Here is an 18,972-nt window from a genome sequence, read left to right on the forward strand (position 1 = left end):
ATATTAATAACAGGCAAAGCATTTTGCTGCTTCCTGTGTAAAGGTGACTTGCCCAGGCAGGAAGGTTAAGTTACCTCTGAGGAGCAGGGTAGATTTTAGGAATAGGGTGAGCAGATTTGCATTTAAGTTGTAAAAGAATAATTAGATAACCTTTCAGTGAAGGTCCTCAATGTGCTACCATACTTAAATGGTCTCATCCAAATTGCATGAAGGGTAAAACCAATGCTTATGTGGATACTTGCTGGGTTGTCTTCTCCAATAGTCCACTTTCTACCAGACAGGACTGAAAGCAGCGTTCTTTCACCCATGCTAAAAAAATCAACTTCCTTCTGTATGTTAGAGACTGCTTTTATTCCAGGAAAGAGCAGTCAACTAGGCAAGTTACAGAAAGAGCAGTCAACTAGGCAAGTTACAGATCAGAAAGCACCTGTGCCCAGCAGGTAGCATCAAGCCAAATGCAGACATGCAGTGATTAGGTTCCATGTGAGTGGATGAACTACAAACTGTGTGTGTCACACGCCTGCTGAAGAAATGTCTTTGTGCTTTTAGGTGACGTGTTAAGTCCTTTTTAGTGGAGCATAGAGCAGGATTTTATGCCTCCCCTGAGGGGCTGAACAAGTCCACCAGATTTCTCAATCCTCCATTTAAACCCTTGTAATGCACAGATTTCACTGAGGGCCTTATTACAAAAGGAGATTTGCACTAGGCATCAAATAAGTGTTCTGGCTTTACCCTTTTGTTTTATTTAGGCCTGGTAGCTGTGCTGGTTCTACATCATTAGAAAAATATGTAACATCTAACGAGTTCCCAGATGATACTCTGAACTTCATCAAAACACATCCACTGATGGATGAGGCTGTACCTTCCATTGTCAATCGACCCTGGTTCCTGAGAACGATGGTCAGGTACGTACCTCCAAGTGGACTCTTGTCCTCGTCGTAGCTCTCAAGTTGTGCTAATAGTCTTGCTCAGAATACTCTCAAACTCTGTAAACATCCTTGGTGTGCTGGGCATGAATCCAGCTAGGAATGATGGCAGCGCTGAGCAAATGCGGCAGAACTCCCTGAGCAGCTTTCAAGATAGGAAAAAAAACTCAGTCCTTTCCAACCATGCTGTGCTGAAACGGGATCTTGGAGGAAGTGCTGTGTGGGGAAGGTTGACCTGCCTGTTGGCTTGTGGGTCAGTGTTTGAGACAGCTCTGTAGAAAATTTTGGGCAAGGATCAGCAGACAGCCCAGGGATATGTACACAGGATACAAACATGCCTGCCAGGGTATGTTCAGCGGATATGAAGGTGTCTGCCAGGATATGTCCTGGTATGTTTTATGTTTACAGAAGTGTACAGGCAGAAGTACACACAGACAGAATCACATAATCTTTCTATGGCAACAACAGAAAAATAATAATGAAGAGATTTGAACAAAGACTCATAAATCAGCAAGCCTCAAATACACCGTCCCCTTCCTATTAAAATACATTCCCACACTGTGCTGTGGTCACTATACTACTTATCTACCCTCCAGCTGTGAAAAGAATAATGTGACTAACTTTTGCTGTATTTTCTTCTCTTCCTCCATACAAGGGTAGAGTTTTGTGCCAGGCAATGTTTAGCTCCAGAAGGGTCTGACTTAGTTTTAGTAATGTATATTCTGTCAGGTTTTTATGTCAGGCTCTGTACCTCCAACCAAAGATGAGAGCAGGAAGCTCTGCAGAGCACTTTCCTTTGATCACCAGTACCAGATAACTGGTACCAAATCACCACTACTTGTTTTCAATAAATTGTGTCATCCCAAGATTCAATATCATCTCAGCACTGAACTCACTTAGTGGTGGTTGTGTGATTATTTTTAGTGAGGTAGAATGGTGTTTAGTGTCTCACTGTTGCACTTGCACAGCTTTTCTGGCCAAAAAAGTTGAATGTAGATCAGTTACCATTATTGCTGCTGTTAATGTGACAGTGCTTGAAATTTATCAAAAATTTCACTGTGCTGATTTTCTTTTCCCCGCCTAAAGAAGTCACCAAGCTAGTAGTTTGCTTTTGATTGGAAGGATAATTACTAAATGGTCTCAGACTGTTAGCATCCCTTCAGCTTTCTGCAAACACTTCTGCTAGCTATTGGACATCTGGACATGCAGATAAACACATGAAAATTTCCCACCATTTGGGGAGCCAAACTGGTACAGTCTGTTTTGACTTATAGGGTTATTCAGCTAGGAAGAGTGCTCTAAATATGTTACATGGTTGCTAGAAGGCTACCACACAGTTATCTGAAGTGGAAAAAGTGATAAAATAAATGGCAATCTAATCCCAAGTGATGCAAAATGCTGTATTGTTATTCTAGATACCGCCTGACCAAAATTGCCGTGGACTCTGCTGCTGGGCCGTATCAGAACTACACCGCGGTTTTCTTGGGATCAGAGAAGGGAATCATCTTGAAGTTCTTGGCACGGACAGGAAACAGTGGTTTCCTAAATGATAGCCTTTTCCTGGAGGAGATGAACGTTTACAATCCTGAAAAGTGTGTATCTGATTCTTTGTACTCATGTATCAGCAACTTTGAACTTCTGATTTCCCAGAGAGTAGGTTGTCCCACAAAAAGGGAAGTGGTTAGAGAAGCCAAGTTTTTTGATTAATTTTAAATTGTTTGGGGAGGGGATGTCTGCTTATCAGTCTCTACATTGCATTAAGATTTTTTTTTTCAGTATGTGTAGAAAATAACCCATCCTATGCAGCAGTTGATGGATAATTAAAAGTGAAATTCTGCAAAGGAAGATTAATTTTCTAATCCTATGAAAAACCTGATTCCTCTCCAAATAACTCAACAACCAGCCAGCCGCTCTCCAAGGGAAATTTCCCGCATTTCAGCCTTCCTCAAATGTGCTTAAGGGGGCTTTGAAGTGGGCCATAATCATGCAGAAATTTCAGCTACTTTGAGTGCTGGAGAAGAATAAACACAAAAAGTGAAGGGCCCTCAGAAAGCTTGTCTGGTGTGCTGCCTCTCTCCACTTCTTATTCCTCTGTACCATGCATTTTTAATACTCACTTATACGTCTATCAGTGTTTTAAGTGGCTATTGTGTGTTCTTTTTCCTTGGCTTGTACCTTTCTCAGGGTTTTTTTGTGGGATTTTTGGAGGGGGGGGGGGTTCAGCTTGAGGAATCATTAAATTTTCAGCTGGGTTCCCAGTAGAACTCCTTTATAACCTTACCTCACATTTTTTCAAATCAGGTGCAGCTACGATGGTGTGGAGGACAAGCGGATAGTGGGCATGCAGCTTGACAAGCCCAGCAGCGCCCTGTATGTCGCCTTCTCTACCTGTGTCATCAAGGTTCCCCTGGGACGTTGCGAGCGTCACGGCAAATGCAAAAAGTATGTGTTTTCTGGTGGCTGTCAGAAGTCCGCGTGCCAGGTGTGGGGAAGGCAGGAGCGTTCATGAATGCCGCCTTGTGCTCTTCTTTCTCAAGGGCCTGCATAGCATCCAGAGACCCCTACTGCGGATGGGTGAAGGAGAGCGGGGCATGCACGCAGCTGGTCTTGGGCTCCAAGTGAGTAAGGACTCTGGCTGGATGAGCCATGAAGCTCTGGCGGTGGTGCCGGGCAGTCTTGGGCAGAGCTATTTGAAACTTGGGGCTCTTAAGGAAGGAAAAATGTGAGCAGTGTTTGTTTCTACCTTATTTGCGTTCACCTCTGAAATGTCTCACAAATTTTTTGATGTGAACTCTCAGCTGATTGGTTGAACTCTTGCTGAAAGAGGAGGAAGAAGAAAATGAAAGAGCTATACTAAGGTCCGCCTGTTTTTGAAAGGAGGGAACTGGATGGGTATGTCTGGACCAGCCCACACTGGAGCCATCACAGCTGATTAAAGAGGCAATAGAATCCAAATTAAATTACTGAAGCAATTTGTCCACCGAAAACAAAACCAGTCCTTCTAATTTACTGTGCATTACTGAGAGGAATCACAGAGCACAGTAAGAGCTTAAAGCAGATTCACAGAAGTGCTGGATCTCCCCTTGCTTAACAGTAGAATTTAATTATTTTATAATAATGAAGGTCTGTGAAGGTTTGTTTAAATGTGGTTACTAAAGCCTCCTTACAGGGAGCGGACCCACTTCAGACCTCTCATTTCTGGGCCACATCTGACACACCTTGTGCTTGCCCATTCTGAGGTACAGCTATGCTTCCTCAAGGTAGCGGTGTAAGTGTAGCGCAAGCATCACACAACCTCGATAGCCCCACAGCCAGCCCCACTTAACACTGCTTCTGTATAGGTCTTCATTACATCATGGATGAGTTACCATCCCTGTGCTTGTGCCATATTCTTAATTTGCTATTTCAATTCAAATTGTTTGTCTGCTGGGGATGCTATAGCTATATCTGTCTGTATATGCTTTACTATGAGAGTGTGGGCTATTCCTGACCAGGTATTTGGTAGAATAATGTTAAAATGCACCTGTGTCTATATCAGGTTTTCTCAGCATTCCCAAGGTGCTTGAGTCTTTTTGCGCTTCCATGGCAAGCTGTAGGTGACTTCTGTACCTTACTCTTAAAAGCAGCTCCTGTGTTTATCAATAGATTCATCGAGACAGAGGCAGCGCAGCTTGCAGTGGTGCAGTCCAGAGACAAGCAATGCATGTCGCTCTCTGTCCAGCACATAGCCCTTAGGAAGGGGATCCAGATCAGCTGTGAAGATGTCTGGTTAACTTTGAAACTAGCCAACAGGAGGCAGAGATGTTAGGTGCCCTCCTGGGTTAAGTAACAGTTGAGCAGGAGTTTTAAGAATGTGGAGTTGGGAAGGAGGTGCATGCAAAGGCAATTACGCCTCAAGGGCAGGTTCCTAACTAATGTAGACAGGGGCTTGTGTTGATGGTTTTCCAAGGCTCTTGTCGTTCACCGTACAGGAACTTGGAAGAACAGCTTCACTAGTTATCCAAAATCACAGGCAGAGGTTAGGAGCGTAAACTAGGTATGTCAGCTAGAAAAGCCTGTGAGTGTTTTCAACAGAGCCCCTTGAGTTCAGTGGAATGCCTTCTGTGGACTGGACCTTATGCCTTGCAGCCTCGTCCAGTGCAGTAACATAAATGATTGCTGAAATGCAGGTTGTCTTCGCCCAGCACAGTACTTACCCAATGGGTTAGCTTCCTTCTCACATCAAAGTATTGGTGCACCTTGTCTACTGTATGGACAAGTTAAGGTAGGATCATAATTGCTCCTGATAATGTCATCTGTTATAGAGTTAACAATTTAAAAAATATGAATCTATTTTCCTCCCTTGACAATGAGGCATGCAGGGGATTTTAAAAAAGTAATAATAAAAAGACAGAGCATCATCAGAAGCCAAGAAATCATTAAGCAACAACAAATAACTCAAACATCTATGTGGCAATTTTTCAGCCTTTGTGTCGAAGTTCTAAAGAAATGTCCAGTTTCATGCCGGGGCTTTATTTCAGTTGCACATGTGATAATTTCTTTCTGGTAGTGTCTGTGACTGTTGTTATTCATACTGTTTTGTTTCTTTCTATTATTTAGACTGGCATTTGAACAGGACATAGAACATGGCAATACAGATGGCCTGGGTGACTGCCAAAGTAAGCAAAGCTTGTACCATCTATTTACCATGTGTCACAGCATCCTTCTGAATGCCTCAAATCACCATTACCTGTTGGGCGTTCTTTTGTAGCAATGTAAGCCACAACAGGGACAGCAACTGCAGCTAGCGATGCAGGTTCAGAAGAGGAACGGTTGTTTAAATGTATTTAAAGAAAATAGCCCAGTTGGTGTGATTTGTACAAACACCAGACTTCAAAGCAGTTACATAGTGAGAAAACCTCCGTTCCAGAGGATATTAATTATAGCAATAACATAATGAATTTGGTGTTCATTGTCTTTATTAGCCATGGTGGTTTCTTGGTGTAGCCTGTGACTTGGACTACATTCCCATGCAGGACTGGGAGACAGTGAAATATATCTTCAGCTTTGGATCCAGATCAAGAAGTGGGAACTACTTAGTTTTTGAATCTTAGTGGATTTTACACATAGGCTGGACAACACAGTGGTATTAAGGGCCAGGCACTACTGACCCTGCCTAAGAAATTTTAATGGTAAACCTTAGGTACTGACAGCATGAGTTGGAAGCTTAAACACAGTCTTTAAACATTTACATTTTGCACTGAGGTGCTTAAAAGTGCACAGCTTGCACTGCATGCAAAGAAACCTGGCATGCTGATTTCTGAGCCTTCAGGAATACCAGCATCTGTGTTCAGGACAGCTCTTGTTCCAAAGGTTCTTGCCAAGGTTGGTTTAATTCTGAGCCCCAAATATTATTTATAAACCTTATGAAATCAAGAATCACATTCTTTTTGGTGCAATTTGCACTGATGCCTGTAGATGCAATAAAACTGCTGAAGCTGAGGACGTAATGTACAGTGAGAGCACCGTTACTTCTAGAATACAGAGCAAAATAATGGAGGGCTAGAGTGTGCCGTGGGATACAGTGCAGGCCAGCTGCTCTGAAGAAAGCAAGAGCCTTCTCATGCCTTGTGTGTCCTTGTTCAAGAGCCTTTTATTACTGTGATCACTGTGCTTGAGGGACTACAAGGATTTCAGCCTCTGCATGCACTCCATCTCAGCTACACCTCCCTCTGCCTCTGACCTAAGATAGGGTTATGTAGGCTGTTTCTAAGTTTTTTGAAGGAGGTGTACACATAGTCCCTCCTGTGCTCCCTGTAAAATGGGTTAGCACCAAAATCAGGTCAGTTCCCAGCTGGTGCAACTTTGCCCTTTTCAGCCAGTTCTGCTTGCCTTGAACAAATACATTAGACAGGAGTGGAGTGTACCTGATACCACTTAAATATAGAAGAAGGGTAGGAAATTATTCAGAAACAGCACATTGTGCTCATGGAGAGAGATCTGCTCCTGTGCACACCGCTACAAAGCCCGTACCCTGCTTAAATCCCTCTTCAGCCCTGAATGATGCATTGAACCTTGACACTACACAGGGGTAGATGTCACTCCCTGCTAACCCAGCTGATCTTGTTACTTCATGTGGTATTGGGTCATGTGAGTTTTGTCCTCATTGGCTCACGTTGCTGGCTGCATCACTTGTAGTGCCTTGCATTAGATTAGGACTTCATCTTGCAAAGAAAGCCATGGCAGGGAGGACACTGGCCTTCCCACTTGGTATCCCTTGCACAGGACTGGTCATGAACACTTTCAAAGCCAGGCATTGTTTTTGGGTATGTCTGAATATTAGTTTTGCTGGGTCCTTAGGGTACTAATCACATACATATAAATATCAGCTGAAGCATAGAAGGTTGCTAGCAGCAAACTATTAAAAAGAAAAAACGAGAGAGAAATAATGATTTTTCCCGTGTTATTTGTCTTTCAGATTCCTTCGTAGCCCTGAATGGTAAGGAAGTTCTTAGCTTCATTATTTACTGACAGCAAATCCATTTTGGAGGAATCACTTTTTACTAAACTTTTAAGTATTTTCATACTTCTGTTTTATTTAATGTTTCTTCCCAATTTATTTTGTTCATAGACATTTCAACTGCTTCACCTGATCATGAAATGTCTTACGACACAGTGTATGGTCAGTTCACGGGTGTTTTTAAAAATTCTCCCCAGATCCTTGTGTTAGCTGGTAGTTCCTGTACTCAAATAGCCATTACACTTTTTTACTTGTTTTGTCTTGGTTTTGAGGGCCTGATTCACTAATCACAACTAGGATTAAGTCATACCTCTTGATTTTCAATCATTCTTTTCTAGTCCTCCCTCAAAATTGTCTCCGTTGAATTAAAGTCAGATATGGCCTATTTTAATGGCACGCCAGCAGACATGATTAAGAGCATGCTTTGTCTGAACACTCAGACAAAGGAACACTTGGCTATAGTGATGCATCTTATCTGTTTGCCAGGAAAAACAAGATAGCAGCTCACATCTCACCCATGAGTCGTCCAGGCTGGTGTCATGACTGCTACAGCAGCCAGTCAGAAATACCTTAGGGAAAGGAGCAGAACTGTCTCTGGGTTACAGAAAGATCTCTCATAAGGAAAATTAACCTGTTACCCATGTCAGTTGAGACTGGGTTATGCCTTGATTCCTGAAAGTTCCTGTCACTTCTAGGGTGAGTCATTTATGTTGTCCATGCTTGTAGTATCTTAATGCCTGAATGGTGCTTGGTCTGTAAAAAAAAAAGGGATTCACATAGCAAATTAAATGACCTGAGCTGAAGGGGAGCATTTCTGCAAGCCTGGAGTAATAGCTTCCTATGAGGCAGCTGTTAGTCTCTGCTTGCAGTACTTTCCACCACTTTGTTCTGTATATTTAGAAGTGGATTATACTGGTACTTGGAGTGCAGAATAAATGTCTTCATGAGGAATTATTGCAGAATAAATAATCACTTGAAATTCAAACCTAGACTTATATTGCAATAGTTTCTCTATACAGATATCCTGAACAAAGACAAGTACTCACAAGCTAAGAGGATGTGTGGTATTGCTCCCAGTGAAGTCAATGGCAAATTTCCATGTAGGATGGGAGCTTGCTTGTGAAGTTGCTTTCAGGCTGTACAATACTAGCAGTTCATCAGAGCTAGGGCAAATTCACCATATGTTTGGCTGAATGTAGCAAGAGGTAGGTTAGTGTGCAGTTGCGATGAACATTTATTTGATCCCTTCATCTCATGCCTGCAAAATCTGTAGGTACAAAGCAAAACCAATGACAGCTCAGTATAGCAAAATCTAAATAACTCGAGGCATTGTAATACTGTTCAACATTTGTAAAAATAAAATCAAATTCCCCATGTTGCTTATTACCAGGAAATGGAAAATGTGCAGGTGAAACTTGTTTGAAAGTATGATAATGAAAACCAGTGAAGAAAATAACAAAATTAAAGACAAGTTGAGACTTCATAATGTATAGAAGACTCATAGTTTCATCTGCATATACAGCTTGTACTTTCTTTCGTTTGAAAATTGCTATATTTCCAATGCATAGAGTAGTAATTAAAGAACAGTAACAATAAAATCCGTACTGTTGAATGTAAAGAAAAAGAAAATGGCCTTGGGCATAGTGCTGATGTGCCAGAAATGTCCTAGGTTTCCTGCTTCTAAGTGCATTCATAGACTGCACAGTTATAGCTGTGAGGCTGTGGTTCTGGATCCCATCAGCCACCATATTAGTAGGGACATTAGCAAAAGCTGGTTATTTTAATCTGACCAAGAAAGCATAAAAACAGTTCAAGTGAGCAGCAGAGTGAAAAAAGCTGCAGTCTCAGGGAGTACAGATTACAAAAGGGGTCCATTCTACCATCCCAGCATGTCAAGCATAAAGACAGACTCCATGAATTCACTCAGCTCTTTAAGTAGGACCCTACTGCCAGATGCAATGGAAAAATGCTGAGCCAGCATTAACATTAGTTTGCATTCATGCCCTGTTTTTTGCAGATTATTTCATTGACCCTCCTCAGGTGCATCCTGATAGCATGGTCTCCAGGCAAGCCATCTCTTCCCTTCTTGAGTTTAGTTGAAATACCCATTCTGATATACCCAGTGTTTCTTTACACCTACCATGGCAAAATAGAGAAGGAAATGTGTTAGTCACCTCTATTGATCTTCCACGTGAGAAGGGTAAAAAATTCCAGCATGAGGTAGTAAACCAGTCTCAGTAAACAAGTTCATGTTTGCTAACTGTAGTGACTGCTCTAAGTCATTTTGTTTCTTGAGAGAACTGAAATTTTATAAATGGTGCATTTTAATGTTATTGAGTACAGTTAAATGCCTAAGTAAATCGTATGTCATAATAGATTAAATCTCAGAACTCTGGGATATACCAGAATGCCAACCAAGTGAATGCTCAGGGTGCTTTTGGATCCAGTGGGCTAAATATATCCAAAGGCATCTGAAACTTCAGTTGCAAAAGAAGTCTTAAGGCCTGATTCCCTTGATTTACTCAACTATAAATCAGCTCACTTCAACAGACTTACTGCCAATCTGTAGTAGTGGGAATGAAAGGAGAACCAAGCCCTTAATCTCATATTCTTGGCATCAGCCTCCTCCTCAATTTGGCAGATGGGCTCCCTTTTCTGGGTCAGTCTCACATGATCAGTTGTAAACAAGTAAAGTGCAAAGTCCACACAGGTGACTGTTTAAGTGCATCCCCTTGACACCCAAGGAGAAGATAGTAGGCTGAAGGTCTGGCTGCAGAAGGTCAGAGAGAAATGATGCAAGAGTCACGTATTTAAACAAGATTAGGCTAGATTCCTCTGCAAAAATTGTAAGCAGCTTCAATTACCTTTGGAAACATCAATTCTTAGTGAATTGGGCCCTTATTTTACCCCCTAGCCATAGTCCTTTCTCCCTCTGTAGTATTGATTTAGCCTTTCCCTCTAATTGTCTAATTAGGTTGCTATAGCTGTTAATAGGATAGTGTGCAGACATCTTAACCTCTGAGTTCCTAGTGACTTGTGCATATTAGAGTAACTATCAAATACGTATTGAATCCCTGTCTTTGTTTTAAACCTGGAAAAACCTCCTTATATTTTACAAGTGCACTTCAGAATGAGCTGTAGTTACAGAAGTGCAGCCCTTCTGAATCATTACCCATGCCCGTAGACACTGAGTGCTTTTACTCTCCTTCTGTTACTTGATTACAGCACTCCAACTGAAAAGTTTTTGCAAACAATGGAAGCACCTAAAACAGATTTTTTAAAAGTGTGTCTATTTTGGTTTTTACATGCTTGCTTTAACCAAAAAAGTTTCAAAAGCACTGTGTCTGCAGTTTTTCAGATTGATTGTTTTAAAACAAAGGCAGTATTGTCTTTTTAGATGTTTAGGTATTAACTGATATTAACATAGAGATACTGGCCACATCTAAGATATGCTAAAGCCTCTTTAAATTGCATTGAAGCCTATTTACACAGAATGGTAAAAATGGTGTAATGGAAAAACAAGGCATGCTACATGTTGCAAACTATACAGCACATTGTAAAGGTTTAATAATGGCTGTGTGTGAGAGGGCCAGGACTGGATTGCCTGCCACTTCAGTCTTTTCTCTGTTTATAAGAGAAACTTAACTAGCTCATACGTTTGTGGTGCCACTCTGCTCAGAGGTGAAATTCACCCAGCGGGACTGGCTATTGAGGCACTTACAGGACACAGTGGCTGCTCTGCTTACAGGAGCAGCCACTGCCCAGTAGTAAGTGTTTGCAAAATACAGCTCTAACACAAGTGGGACAGGCTATTAAGGTCTAATCTGCTCCTGCCCTGCTTCCTCAAAATCAAATGGAAGAAAGTTTATCTCAATTACATGTGGAAGGTTGTTTCTCAGTGTGTACTAGACTAACACATTAGTAGCAGAGTGAATAGATGGATTTCTTGTGTTTGTGTGAAACCCTTCTCTACCTAACGACCATCTGGTACACATTAATATCTTCACAAAGCCTTAGCTTTCCATTTACGAAGGAGTTCTATGTATTTGCAGCATATGGTTCAGGAAATCTTTTTTCAGAAAATGTGTCCCTTAGGCATATATTTCCTCTAGATTACTGTATTAAGAAACGTTTTTCTTTAACTATACCTCTGGCTTTTCCTTAGAATTCCCCCTTTAAGCACACCTAAAGTGCAAGTGTCTGGACAGAGATATGGGCATATAAATGCATATCAAACACAGGCATAAAATATGATTGCTACTTGGCAAGATTTTCTTCTCTTTTACCTCCTTATCAAGCTATGACTAATTGCTTTCTTACTGTTGAGTGCAGCACTATTTGTGGGCTGACCAAATATTGTACACATTGTTGCAGTTGCTGAATGAGGTATTAACTTGGAGACTGGAACTCCATGAATGCTGGCACTGTGGTTTAGTCCTTAGGGAAAAGAAGACATGGAAATCTCATAATTTCCATTTTCTGGCCTGTTCTCTGTCCTGTTGTTTCTCTTATTTCTTGGGGATGATCACAGGAGTTGGCAAATGTATAATGGTATAGGGGTGAAAGCTTTCACGCTCCCACGTGTTCTTGTTGCAGGAGGGCAGGTGTTTTCAGTTGCTGTCCTCTACCTGTCCTTTTGGAAACAGGCAGCCCTGCTGCAGGACTGCTGCGGAGCAGGCAGCACATTTGGATCAGAGTCCATCATCCATCTAACTGTGTGTTACCAATGCTCCCAGCCATGCCGTGGCTTATGGAGACTTTTTAGAAGTGGATAATATTTGGCTTCTCTTTTCTATTTGAGCAACATTAAAAGCTCTGTCTTCAACAAAACACGGCCTCTAATTCGCCGTGTTAAAGAAAGATGGCTGTGGGAAACCACACTTCCTGTCATGAGAGGTGAAAAATAATACAGTGCCCTTGTCAGTACAGCCCTTCAGCCTGAGGTCCAGAGCTAAACTGTGTTAATGATTAGCTGTAGTAGCTGAAGGTTGGCTCCATGGTGAGAATGCTGTGAATCTGCCCAATTTTCCCCGCTAAGTGTACCAGTCACTGGAGTTAGTTGTTAGTTGTGTCCATGTCCAATGCAAAACACAGTCCAAAGTGCTGCCATATATAATCAGGTGCAGTAAATCAAAAGAGCTCCTCGAAAATATATGGAGGAGCACAGACATTTTCATCCTCTGTAAGATGATTAATATTCAGCAGGAGTCCTTTAAATCATAGCATCATCTTAGTAGAAGCTGCAGCTTTTTTGCTGACTTCATCAGTAGTTCAACCCCGTGAAGCTGGTGAAAGGGCTGGATAAAATGAAGTACATGGGTGCATTGAAAACCTTGGGAGCATTGGTGGCCAACATTTAGATTTTTGATTGCTAGACTGAAACTGGGGACCTAGGTTCATCAGCTGTGCGATTCTGAGAGTTGGGGCTGGATGGCTTTAGAAGGCATCTAAAGCAGCCTTTTTGAGATGCAGCTTCCCAAAGCGTTATGCTTATCCAGTGATTGTTTAAAATAACATACAGAAGCAGAGCCTCTACCTGCCCAGCTCTGTTCCTTCGCTGTGAGGCTCAAAATTTGGGCTCTTTGTGTTGCTCTGTCTCTGCCCCAGTGAGTCTCAAATTATTTTTCTGAGCAGGGAAACAACATCAAGGGAAGGAGCAGGCAGAGGGTCCCTGCTAGGGCAGTCTGTAGCCTGGTGATTGGACTCCTCTCCAAGGAAGACTCACATCTAAGAAAGGAAGATTAATTTGCAGAGCTGTTAAAAAGGAGGCAGGTGAAAGGAGGGCTGCTGTCAGTCTGTCCGGAGGTGTCTGAAGAGAAAGCGTTATCTGCCATTCTATCTGTGAATGATCCAATTCTGTTAGTTTGTGTTTGAGCATGTTTCAAAAACCCATCTTTTGATGACCTCTTTCAGGAGAGTAGGTAAAGGGAAATACAGTTACTCCACGTCAAATTAACCAGGCCCAGAGCTGCTCGAGTCCTGCTGAAAATAACTCATTTCGGTGCATATGCCAGAAGGGAACTTTCAGAGACGTGTGAGTTTTTCAGGTCAAAATGTTGTGGTGTGGATGGAGTTTCAGTGCTCCCTCCCCAGCAGAAACGCAACAGGCCAAGCCACTGTGAAGTCCAGGTTGGAGCCGTCTTTCAGAGACCGTAGACTCCAAGCACTCCAAGCATTTTGGGTGCTGATGTACTTCTTAGGATCTAGCTGAAAAGGATGTATGAATCTAGAAACATGTCTCTGCCCCAGCCAAACCACTGTTAAAATTGTGTGGTGTTTCCAGTGGGGCATGTCCTGTGAACATGCTGTTTGTTGGGGTGTGCTTAATTGCTGAGGATCTTGTCAGCCTTATCCAGGACAGCAGTAACAATGTCTAGAGTAGCTGTAATGGAAAAAGGGCATGCAAGACCTCTGTCCTAAGAAGAGGCTGTGGCAGCAGCTGCTGGAGTCATGGGTTCTTGGGCAGATCCACGTAGTAAGGCATTGTCTTCACTGTCACTCTGAGCAGAAATGATGTTCGGTTTCATGCTTATCTCAGAGCCATGTTGGACCATCAGCCCAGACAGGACTAGCGGCGAGGGTGCATGTGGGTGCAAGCAGCTGAGAGGCCCTGCATGTTTGCCATGCAGAGGGCAATGCTGCGGTGGAAGCACGCCGGTGCTGGGCAGTCCTTCATTCCCCCAGGGGCACAGGGCCAAGAGCCACTGACATCGTCGTTTTGTAGCTCTGCTGGCATTCCCCTTCAGTTTTGTCCATAATAGAAGTTGTTCCATTTTAACTTGTTTTTAAAATAGCTTTTTAAGTAAGCCAGTACCAAACAGCATGGGCTGACACTTCAGTGTCAGCCAGGCGTGTGCACTGAATCCAGCCAAAGGACGCTTGACTCGGATGAAGTGTGCTCACCCTTTAACGCTGCTGAGTAGAAGCACGCAACTGCGAGCTCAGCAGTGGCCCGAGTTGTGTGCACACATCTTAACACCCTCTGCCTGACTGATCTGGAAGGTTCAAATCCCCTGTTTCCTTGGGGCAATGCTTTGGAGGACTTTTGAAACATTGCTCAGCCTAAGACGAGATGTTCACCTGTCACGGAAGAAAGCAGTGCGTGCATTCCTGAGCGTGGTGAGGTAGCGTGGTAAGTGACTAATGAGACTTGTCTTCCCTACCTGTATTTATAATGTAAACAGGACACTCCAGTTCCCTAGTCCCAAGCACCACCACTTCCGACTCTCGCGCTCGACAGGGTTATGATGCTAGGGGACGCATGCTGGATTGGAAGGATCCGCTTGGTTCATCTGAAAATACAGATCCATATGTGGCAGTTTCATCCCATAATCATCAAGACAAGAAGGGTAAGGCCTTGGAAATGACATCCTGTGGTGAGGAGGGAGGGAGGGGAGGACTGAAGTGTAACTGCTTCCAGCTGGCTCGGAGTAACATGTAATAAAACTCCTGTGCTATAATTAAAAGCTTATCGTAAAGCCTGAAACTAAACAGCCAATCTCAGACTCAGTCCTAGATAATTCACTGCCTGAGGAAACCACACAAAACAAACAGAAGTGTATGCCTTTGCAGTGTATGTTGTGCATGTGTACAGGAAGGAGGGGAACAGTGGGGATTTAGCTCTCTTTAAACTTGATCTCCACCGTTGTCTGGCACAGGAAAATCTGTGGCTTCCCATTGTTCTTAAGGGTGCACTTTTATATTGCCGCCTTGTCTGAATTCCCAGGACAGCACGGCAGATCTCGGCTAACTTCACGTTATTTCTGCCTCTCGACAGCAGACAGAGGTACTGAAGGTCTGCTCTAGTTTAACCATTGAAGTAAAACTGACACTAGTCCTAGCCACTGGGCCTAAGTCCCACTGTGTTCAGTGAGACCTGAGCATCAAATACCTTTCAGAGTGGGGGCTGAGGAGGTCACTCGTGTATTTTAAAAGATACAGAGGTGACTGCTGGTGGAGAGAGATTCTGTGTTGTGTTTTTAAAGCACCAAAAGGCCAGGAACGTGCTTACAGAAGGAGAAGCTTTCCTACACTGTAAGGATGATAGTGCCCCCTCGTTCCATCTTGGCACTCCATCGTTTTCCCAGCTCCTTTTAATCTGTGTCTCAAAGAGATTGAAATGGTTCTGAGAGATTTGAGTCCTTGTTATTCTTCTCCAGGGTGTTCTTAGATCACTTCTTTCAATCTCTTCTCTGTTGAAGATGTTTCGCTCTGTGTGGACTAATTAAGTACTCAGTGGGCCAGGAGGAGGATGGGTATGAGAAAAACTCACTTGCTGAGTGGTTAGGGCACTCACCAGGGGCAAGCACACACATGAGCGTAAGTCCTTTCTGCTATGAATACTTGATATAAAACACTTAAAATATTAATTGAAATGTGGATTCCAGTCTCTATTGTTCATGCATTTTACATGAAAAACTCATCAGACAAAAGCATCAGCTGTTCCTGGAGAAACTACTGGCATGCCAGACCTGCTGCTTTGCGTTGTCTGCCCAAGCTAGTAGGTTACTAAATCATACTCCATCCCCTCCATCTGACCCAGTGAATCTTGAATTCTCTGCATTGGCTGTGGAGACTTTCAGCAGGGGGTAATGAGCACATCTTCAGCAGGGCTGTACAAACAGCTGGTGACAGTCTGGACTCTGACTCTGAACGCAGCGCCTGTTTTTCACAACAGCCCCAGACAATGTGTCTCCCATGTCCTGGGATATCCTGGATTTCTCACTGAACTCCCCAGGACTGACCTCAAAGAGCCTTCACGGTTCCTAGCCATGAAGGCAATGGGCATCACCTGGCTGGCCCAGCAGAGACAAAGCCTGAAGCGCTTTTCCAGCTGAGGAGGCCAGTCAAATTAGGCAGGAGATGCGGTAAAATTTCCTGAGATGCCATGGCAAACATTAATCTAGTAGCCCTGGCTTTTAGGCTTGATGGCAGGAAGTGGAATACAAAGATCTGAATTCCCTCAGGCAGAGGATGTGAACTTGTCTCCCACCTCCCAGCAATGAGCTTTTCCTATAAAAAAGAGAAAAAATGCCATTTGTTCTTCTTCGTTCAACTGGGTTTTAGGAGTGGCCCGTTTGAACATTCTTTTTAAAGGGCTTGATCCTGTAGACATTCTGGGAGAATAACTACAAATCTAAAGCAAAAACATGAATTTCTAGAACCTGATCAGGCTTACATGTGAGTTAAGCACAGAACTCCTCTGCACCCTGCAAACCCGTGGGCTGCTGAGCCTCAGCAGAGGAAGAATTTCAGGCAGCTGCAGTACTCAAAACTGTAACTTAGGGTGTAAGGGCCTGAGGGTGCTGACGATGAAAGCTCAGATTCCTAATTCCTGCTTAAGCTCAGTTGGAGATACCAACCTCATTTCTTAATTCCTCAGCCCTTACTCTTCAGCTGTAGAAGGGCAATTCAGAAAAAGTGATTTCTGGGTACCAGGTATGTAGAGGAGGGAAGCCTGCATGCTCTTCTAAAAATGGCATGTGATTTACCTAGCACTCCTCTTTCCTCTCAGCAAGAAATCAATGATAATGCTGACAGCAAAAAAATAAGGCTTTTTTCTTTTTCTGTCCAGTCTGTTAGTAACATCTGGTATTCAAAATGCTTGAGGTGAGAAAATCCAGTGTTCCCTCTTCTCAAAGTAAGTGCTGTCTTTTTCTGCTCTACCCTGAGAGGAGGGAATGTCATTAAGCAGATTTGATGAGGAAGGAAGGAAGAGTTCCTTAACTCAGCTCTTCTGCTGGCGTCAGACAGGGGAGCAGTGTCAGAAAGCACTGGTAGTGGAAGATCTGGCCCTTTACATACCTAGAGGAATGTGGAGACGTGTATGCATTTTAATGGCACTATTTGTTATGTGTGGGTCCCTACTTAACAAATCTTTTGCAAAGCAATGCTTAATAGATGGAAAGCTAGCTCTTAAAACATCTTGTATGCCAGTAGCAGCTTCCAGAAGAGCATGGAGTGAAAATATTAATAAATGTGTAGCTGTTGGATTCTAATCATTTTCGCTTCAATTCACTGACTGATGAGGTGGCTTACATTCAATAGTTCCCTCCCCAGGGAGTGATGGTTACCAGAGAGCCTTATTAGCACTTGACAGGGTCATTTAAATATCATGCATTCTTTGGTGCCTAATTATGAATATTGACAAAGCTGGAAGCAGTCTACACACAATCAAAACAATGGCGGCAGAGGTGACCGCATGGTTGTTTACCATTACCATCTACTTGTGTGTTGTTACTCCTTGCCTTGCCCACTCAGAGCCGGTTGGCTCCAAAATTACTATTGATTTGTTGTTTTAAAAGGGCAAAGGAAAGAGTTCTTATACAAAATTAAATCAGAAAATGTTACGCTTACTATCCTTTTATCAAGATTTTGTTTTCACTTTTGCTGTAATTTCTTTTACTTTCACACATTCACAGAGAAGAAATACTCTTTTTTTAACATTTTCTCTTTATTTTGCAAGGTGCTTTGTGGTGTTCTTCATTGGTTGTGTCTAATCCTTTGGACAGTGTTTTCTTTCTTTTCCTGTGCTCACAAACAACTTCTTACTGATTGTACTAATTGTACAGAATCCACTTGCTGCTTTCTTTTCTGTAACACGGGTGCTTTGATGATGTCACATCCATCCATATGCTTCACTTTTAATTCAGTGCAGGCATCTTGGGGAATATCTGTGGGGGCGTGAAGAGGGGGTTCTTTAAAAGGGTTGACTCATGGGAATGTGACATTTGTGTGCCACAGCTTTAGTAGCTAAATATACTCTGGGATTGTTGCTCCTGAGCTACATCACATTTCTTGCCAAGACAAAAATGTGTAGTGCAACCCATAGAGTGGGAACTATGCGTTGCCATCCCACTGGCATTTTCAATTTGGCCATTAAGGAATCTGCCCTTCCTATTGCAGAACAACCAAAAAAAAAAAAAAAAATCAGCTCTGATTGGGCAAACTGCACCCCTCTTTCCTCTTCTCCTCTGTCTCCTCCTCAGACAAAAAAAAAAAAAAGAAAAAAAACATGTTCTAGAGTATGTTTATGTTTTGTTTCCTTTCTTCCTTTAGTGTTAATTTAATTGTGTGTTTCTCACCTTTGTCGAAACAGTTTCCCTAACCTCGCTGTCTAACCTTCCCCCCTGCTGCCATTGTATTTGGTCTCCCTCCCTCCACAGTCACGAAGCTCCTCCTGTGGAGCGCTCCAAGGCTTTACCCTCTGCACCCCAGTAGTGCTGTAGTGCTGTGTCTCTCTGTAGTCGTCCTACTAACGAAGGTGGGAGTAGGCACATACCGCTCATAGAGAAGCCTACGTGAAGAAAACAAAGTGATTTTCTTCAGGAGTAACTGGCCTTGCCCCTCATTACCCTGCTGCCCTTCTCTGCTGCCTCCTGTCCTTCCTGACTCCCTTCAGAAATGCCTCATGCCTTTCAAGTCTGGGTTCATTAGCACAAATGCAGCCAACTGCTCAGTTTTCTCACTCACTCCCTAAACGCCTGGAGCTTGCCTTTTAATCACAATGTTGATAAATTGGTTGCAAATTCAGCTTACAGTTCTGTG

The 18,972-nt window shown here is 42.9% G+C and overlaps 1 protein-coding gene across 4 annotated transcripts in view; it reads left to right on the top strand.

Moving 5' to 3' along the window:
* Positions 1-18,972, top strand: part of SEMA6A (semaphorin 6A) — a 62,106-nt gene that overhangs the window by 24,818 nt on the left and 18,316 nt on the right. Inside the window, exons 11-18 of one of the 4 annotated variants that reach the window (XM_075726116.1) lie at positions 750-905; positions 2,342-2,518; positions 3,228-3,368; positions 3,464-3,544; positions 5,526-5,584; positions 7,384-7,404; positions 7,537-7,587; positions 14,610-14,774. In XM_075726116.1, coding sequence (XP_075582231.1) covers positions 750-905; positions 2,342-2,518; positions 3,228-3,368; positions 3,464-3,544; positions 5,526-5,584; positions 7,384-7,404; positions 7,537-7,587; positions 14,610-14,774 — 851 coding nt within the window. The remainder of the gene's footprint in view (positions 1-749; positions 906-2,341; positions 2,519-3,227; positions 3,369-3,463; positions 3,545-5,525; positions 5,585-7,383; positions 7,405-7,536; positions 7,588-14,609; positions 14,775-18,972) is intronic. The other 3 variants (XM_075726118.1, XM_009491613.2, XM_075726119.1) reach the window with 3 other exon arrangements.

The sequence above is a fragment of the Pelecanus crispus genome, chromosome Z (assembly GCF_030463565.1).
Source record: "Pelecanus crispus isolate bPelCri1 chromosome Z, bPelCri1.pri, whole genome shotgun sequence".
Lineage (NCBI taxonomy): Eukaryota > Metazoa > Chordata > Aves > Pelecaniformes > Pelecanidae > Pelecanus > Pelecanus crispus.